General features: G+C 37.5%; 1 protein-coding gene and 1 pseudogene across 1 annotated transcript; one reads left to right on the forward strand and one right to left on the reverse strand.

The window, feature by feature from the left end:
• Positions 1-561: 561 nt before the first annotated feature.
• LOC145137282 (scarecrow-like protein 30 pseudogene) lies at positions 562-2,718 on the forward strand (annotated as a pseudogene).
• A 505-nt stretch (positions 2,719-3,223) lies between these two features.
• Positions 3,224-5,164, reverse strand: LOC145136245 (scarecrow-like transcription factor 11 (SCL11)). Its single transcript, XM_079070411.1, has 5 exons — positions 5,020-5,164; positions 4,729-4,826; positions 3,874-3,955; positions 3,722-3,795; positions 3,224-3,635 (listed from the first exon to the last, which is right to left on the reverse strand). Exons 1-5 carry the CDS (start codon positions 5,059-5,061, stop codon positions 3,401-3,403), a joined length of 531 nt encoding a protein of 176 aa, XP_078926537.1. The 5' UTR covers positions 5,062-5,164; the 3' UTR covers positions 3,224-3,400.
• Positions 5,165-7,104: the final 1,940 nt, after the last annotated feature.

Genomic DNA, 7,104 nt, shown 5'->3' on the forward strand with positions numbered 1-7,104 from the left:
GGGAACAGGAGATAACACCCAATTAAATCATTTTTTTTCTTTCTAACTCTTTCATCTTAACGGCATGTTATAACATGTAATAACATTGAGAACACCACCCCACTTTATGTTATATGGACCACCGTTGCCCACATCCAATAGTTTTATAAATAAATTAAATTTGAGCTTATTTCTCTCTTTTGGCTTCCGAAATTAAATCTAATGAAAACATCCTACATCACCCTTAATTTTCATTAGTAAGCTTAATCTTTTATATCCATTAAAAATAAAACTACATATATTAGATTTGTATACGATGACTTTTTCATAAACCTCATAGACGAAGGAAAACTATATATATATATATATATATATATATATATATATATATATATATATATATATATATATATATATATATATATATAAAAAGCTATTAATTATATAGAAAATAATAAAGTCATTTTCCGTGGTGTCAGTGTCATATATCCAGTCAATTGACAATTCCAACTTGGCTCAACACTACTTCCTTTCCTTTGAATCTTCCTTCACTTATAGAACCAGGTTCAACCTCACCGTCACCGGGCCCTCCGGTTGCCGGTAAAATATATCAAGGTGGCTAAGATTCACTTCTCCCTCAACTTCTCTGTTTCTATGAAGCTTCCTTTCTCAGTTTTTCTGTCTTTTATATCCAATGATTTCTCTTTCTTTTCTCTCAAGCCCAATCACTCACCAACTACTTGTACCACACGCATTAAAACTTGTACATATCTCACCTGGATAAAGCAACCACCGTCTCCTGATTCCCTATATGAACCCCTCACCTCACCGGTATTAATTTCAACTCACACTTCAAACTTTCACTCAATTTCCTTCATGGACACTCTATACTCAAATGCCATGAACAACAACTACATCAACACCTACAACCACCATTCGGTTCATCCCCCCCAAAACCGGCGCAACTTTGACCCCACAACAGTGGGGGCCGGTTCGGACAAACCGGACCATTATGACTCCGTCCTCAAGTACCTGAACCAAATGCTCATGGAAGAAGACGACTTACAAGAAAAGCCATGTATGTACAACGAGTGTTTAGCCCTACAAGTCGAAGCAGCTGAAAAGTCATTGTACGACATCCTAGTTAACAAGAACCCCGAAGAACAACAACCGTTTGACACGTACCAGTATTGCCGGGAGAGCCCACCGGAATATTCCACTGGAACGACAAGCAGTGACGACAGCAGTAGTAATTTCAGTCATCATAGCAGAAAGAGAAGCCCGGTTCAAGAAGAAGAACGAGAAGCTAAACTTGCAACCATTTCAGAGCTGGAATCCGATCAACCCGAAGAAGATTTGCTGTTATATGATCCCGAGCCTCAACGGATCAAGTTAGGTAAAAAGACGAATGAGTCCTCAAAACGAGGAAGGCCACGAGGGAAGAAAAACACAAACAATCAAGAAATCGTGGTCGATTTACGGGATTTGCTAACTCAATGTGCGCAAGCGATTACAAACAACAATTCTAATTCTATTTATGGAGTGTTGAGAAAACTCAAACAGCATTGTAATCCAAACGGAGATGCCACCGAGAGACTCGCGTATTATTTCGTAAACGCGATCGAGGCCCGCTTAGCTGGCAACGGGGCCGAGGTTTACCGGGCGGCTAACCTTAAAAAAATATCGGCGGTTCAGATCTTACGGGCTTACCATTCTTACATGGTTGCATGCCCGTTTCACCGAATGTCAAATATTTTCGCCAACGGGTCAATCGAGAAGCTATCAAGAGGGAAAGATAAGCTTCACATTATAGATTTTGGAATCTTATACGGGTTTCAATGGCCGTGTTTTATAAAAAAACTGTCTATGCGACCCGGTGGCCCGCCCGTGCTCCAGATCACGGGCATTGACCTTCCACAACCCGGGTTCCGACCCGGGGAGCGGGTTGCGGAAACGGGTCGCCGTCTCGCGAAATTCTGCAAGAGGTTTCACGTCCCGTTTGAATTCCACGGGATTGCAAAGAAATGGGACGAGATTGGAATTGAGGAGTTGAAGATTGATAGAAATGTGTTGACAGTTGTTAACTCGGTTAACAGGTTACGGAACATTCTAGATGAGACAGTTGTTGAGAATAGCCCAAGGGACGCGGTGTTGCGGTTGATACGAGAGATCAATCCGGACATATTTGTTCTTGGGATTCTTAATGGGACCCACAATGCACCTTTTTTGTTGAACCGGTTTCGAGAGGCGTTGTTTCATTTCTCGACTTTGTTTGACATGTTTGACCAGACATCGGATAGAGAGAGTGTAGATAGGCTTTGTTATGAGCAGGAGGTGTATGGGCGGGAGGTGATGAATGTGGTGGCATGTGAGGGGACAACGAGGGTGGAGAGGCCGGAGACTTATAAGCAGTGGCAGTCGAGGAATGTCAGGGCAGGATTCCGGCAGGTGGGATTGTTCAGGGAGAAGGTGGAGGAGGTGAAGAGTAAAGTGAGGTTGGAGTATCATAAGGATTTTCTTGTGGATGAAGATGGGAAATGGATGTTGCAAGGATGGAAAGGGAGAGTTCTTTATGCTTGTTCTTTGTGGAAACCTGCTTAAGTCATTGAATCCTAGATAGATGATTAGATTCCCATATGCATTTTTACTATTCTTTTTCATGTCTTTCTTTATTTTTTGATTTCTAATGTAACCATCTTTTGCAAGTATTTCCTACTTAAATCGATGCTTAATTTTCAAGATTTTGTCTAAAACAACAAGAAATTCTTCTAGATGGCTTACTGGTGATCACTTGGGATTTAAGTAAACAGAGTTGAATAAATATTACTGTATAAACACATTACACACGTGAATCTCCTGTCGTTTTCAAACCCTAAATTGTATATTTCCAAAACATCAACATCATGATGCAATTTTCACTGTGCCTTAGACAATTCGCTGAACCTATACGCCTCAGTTTCCTGGGAATCTTCCTATTTTGAATATTCTATATAGATATGAACGATTATGAAGAGTCGAGAGGCCAATATTATAAACTATTATATTCAAACTTTATAATATATGTTAGTTCAATGGATAAAAACAACCACCAACACTATTAAGAATTTTCTAGCTTATCTTTCAGCCTAAGAAACTAACTTTATCTTTATAATAATTCCCATTATTCAACAGATTAGTTTTGTTGAGTAGGTCATCAAATAACATCTGTATTCAACCATACATTCAATATAAAGCAAATCACAAATATTGAACATTCTACAATCAATTAAAAATAAACTAGGAAGAGGAAGGAAAACAATAAGTTAGTTACATGATAAGCTTGTTGGGAAAGTTATACATTGCAACTAAACTAAGAAGTTTGAGGGCAAAAAATATAAAATAGAAGCATATTCTTAATTGTTTAACATGAAAAAGATCAAGATCATGACCTTTTACTTTGATTCTTAGGAGATCTTAAAACATTAAAGTCCAGCTTTCCTCGCTTAGGTGGCTTATGAGAACTCTTTTTACCATTGTTTGATGAAGAAGTATTGGCTTCATTGATATTTGGTGATTTGGTGTCTGAAATAACTTCAGCTTGTTTCCTTTTGGCTTTCTTTCCACTTGAAGTTTCTTCTCTCATGCTCACTAGTTCATCTTCTGGTGATACATTTTCTCTGTGATAGAAATACATGATTACTTTTAAATAAATGAAACAGATTTGATTTTTATATTATAAAATTCAAGGATAACAAAAACAAACCTATTAGGTAGATGCCCAGAGGAAGTAGCATCACTTTCTGATTGTCTTGGGTTTGAAGCCTCTTCGTTTAATTTCTAAAATAACATGATTTCACATTTGACCAAAAAGTCATTGACTATAAAGTCAAAATAATATTTTTATTTTGTACTTACATCAATAGAAGGATTAAAACTCTGGAATGACATTCGGCCTCTAATGGCACCTGGACTAGGATCACCTTCCATAATGACCATACTGCATGTAGATACATACAGTGGTTAATGATGTGCATAAAATAGAAACATAAAAGTAGAAACTAATATTGTATTGCTTTATATTTATAATTATCATTAATGATACAAAAGGCAGAACTAATTATATTGAACTACCACCAGATAAATATATACTTTTTGGTTTTATAAACTAAGACAAAAGTAGAAAACTTATGCACTAATGAATGGTGAGTTACATGAAAAACTTTTCAAATAACCATGACACCTACAGCTACAGAAAATTTGAAAACAGTGTATGATCATTTGTCATTAGAACAAGCAAGAAGAAACTTCAAATGCTATATAAGAACAACAATGGCTAATGTAAGCTTAAGCAAGAAATCAAGAACACTCAATTCACCAATGTAGGACAAAGAGACACATTTTTATGAATAAAGCAAATCAAATTCTATACAACTCCATGGTTTCGAAAGTCTAAAGTAAAAACACCAAGAACATGCTAATACTTCAACTGTTTCGCTCAAGTTCAGCTTGCACTTTATATGACATTAACAAAGTTTTGGGAATCCACTTTCATCAAAGAATAGCAAAATATGAAAAATCCAAAGCAAACACACCAAGAACATGTTATGATGTTCGATACAGCCATATATTTTTTACGTTTTGTGCAACTAGCTCAAAATATTAGCATAAGTTACTGAAACATGGCCTCAGAGACGATTGGTTCCAAAAAGGTCCCATCAGCTAGAGCAAAAAATAAGTCAAAAAACAAAGTATCATAACGAAGAGTTATACCATTTTTTGGTGGTAATAAAGGATGCGAAATTTCCATTAGGAGTGACTTCTTCTTCCTTTTTGGTTTTCTCCTCTTTATTAGCTCCCCTTTGCATAAACTATATACAGATAAATAAGAACACCACCTCAAATTCCATAGAGAAAATCAAAAGAAGAAAGTATTTTTTTAAAAATTTTGAACAACGAGCAACGTAATTGAGCCTTAACTCAAAATTCGGGAATTGAGAACAAAGTTATGCATAGTAAAGACTGAAAAGTATCTGAAAAAATCAAGAATCGGCTTATAATTACCTTCAAGTTCTTCAATGTGCTTGACAATTCGCGCTTAGCCATCGTTGATAATTTGAAATTAGGGTTTCGGCAGAGCCCTCTCAATCCGGCTCCCCGAATAACGCTGTGCCCTTTTTGCTGGCGAGGGTTTGGTAATTAGGAAATCCAAAATTTCATTCAAAATGACTAATATACCCTTAAAAATATTTTTACTTTTTACTTCCTCCTCGCGCGTTATCTCACTCGCCCCTTCCCCCCTCGCCGTCTACTTACGCCTCCGGCTTCCGGCCTGCTGGCTGCTACCACTACTCTGGCCGGCTCCATGCTAATATTACGTTGAACTGCAGAGACGATACTTAACCTTCAACCCATCGATTTTGCTTTGAGCCCCTGTTTCGTAATCCGTTATCATATTAGTTGTTTTTGTAAGAAAAAGGGGGTTAATTGCGTTTTCTTCAATGAATTTTAGGGCTTTTCGGTGATGGTGTGATTCAGCAAAATTGGCGTGGTAAAGTTTCATTATCTTTACTGTATTTTGGATCTAGAAGAATGAAAATTGGTGTGATAAAGTTTCTCAATTTCTTTAATGAGTTTTTGTTTCCCTTAAAATGGGTCTTTTCCATCTATTGAATTATTATTATTTTTTTTTTTTTGCAGGTTTGAAATGTTTAAGAATAGTCGGTATGGGCCCGTGGAGGGGCGTTATTGCCGACATGGCAGCACCTCAACGACGTTACCACGGGAGAACCCCCCCCCCCCCCCCAGCCGTTATGTGGTGTTTCATTATGGTGGCAACAGACGATAACGCGTTTTGATTTTTTCAATTTCTTCATTTTACCCTTGACAAATGGTAATATTGTTTAAAAAAAAATCTTTACCTATAAAATCACCACTTTCCTCTTTATTTCATATAAATCACAACTTTTCTCTGAAAACATTCCAAAAAAAAAATCTTTACCTATACTTTCAAAACATTCCACAAAAAAATGAATCCATTCGATTATAGTGACAACGATGATATGTTTGTCACTATGATGTACGAGTATTGCACGAACATGCTAATACAACCAGATCCAGCTCCTTTATTAAGCAGACGTGCGGCGTTAAACAGAGATCGCGAGGAAGGCACAGACGTTTAGTTCACGCTTATTTTGCGGATGATTGTGTCTACCAGTCACGCGATTTCAAAATAATGTTTCGTTTACGGAAAAATGTATTTGTTCGGATAGTCGACGCTTTGGAAAGCAGGTATTGTTTTTTTCTAATATACTTTTACATTATTTTAATACATTGTTTCTTTCAAATATAGCTTTTATATATTAAATATACGTTTAGGTATGAATTTTTCCAAATGAGATATGACGCTAGAGGTAAACGAGGATTCACAGGGTTACAAAAATGTGTTGTTGCAATTAAAGTTATGGCAATGGGAGAGTCGCCTGATTCGATTGACGACTATATGAGAATGTCTGAGAAAGTTTGTATAGATTGGCGAGGGGTGTTGTCGAAACCTTCGGTGACGTTTATTTGCGCAAACCTTCGTTGAATGATATACAACAACTATATGTGGCGCACGAAGAAAGACATGGTTTTCCGGGTATGCTAGGAAGCATTGATTGGACACACTGAAACTTGAGAAATTGTCCCGTCGCGTGGAAAGGCCAGTACGCAAGTGGTCAGCATGGAACGCCTTCGTTGGTATTGGAGGCTGTTGCGTCCCAAGATTTATGGATTTAGCATGCTTTTTTCGAGGTTGCGGGTTCGAATAACGACGTGAACGTTCTTGATCAGTCACCAATTTTCGACGATATTTTGTCAGAAAAGGCATCAGATGCTCCAGCATATTCCACATTCATGAAGGCGTTTCGACACCCAGTAACACCAAGAAAAAAAAATTTCAAGAGAAAACAAGAAGGGGCGCGTAAGGATGTGGAACGTGCTTTTGGAGTTCTGAAGTCGAAATGACACATAGTTGAACATGCATCACCACCATATCAGTTAGACGTTCTACAAGATATTATGTATGCATGTATCATAATGCATAACATGGTGGTTGAAGATAAAGGACGAAACATTGCGGAGTATTTGGCTTCGGATCCCAGACAC

This window comes from Lactuca virosa, chromosome 9 (assembly GCF_052849685.1).
Source record: "Lactuca virosa cultivar CGN04683 chromosome 9, Lactuca_virosa_CGN04683_v6, whole genome shotgun sequence".
NCBI lineage: Eukaryota > Viridiplantae > Streptophyta > Magnoliopsida > Asterales > Asteraceae > Lactuca > Lactuca virosa.

Excerpts from the sequence above, each read along its gene's own strand:
- LOC145136245 (XM_079070411.1), bottom strand. The coding sequence starts at position 5,061 with ATGGCTAAGCGCGAATTGTCAAGCACATTGAAGAACTTGAAG. Across the intron at positions 4,827-5,019 it reads GCACATTGAAGAACTTGAAG|TTTATGCAAAGGGGAGCTAA; the intron begins GTAATTATAAGC and ends ATCTGTATATAG. Across the intron at positions 3,636-3,721 it reads TCTGGGCATCTACCTAATAG|AGAAAATGTATCACCAGAAG; the intron begins GTTTGTTTTTGT and ends TTTCTATCACAG.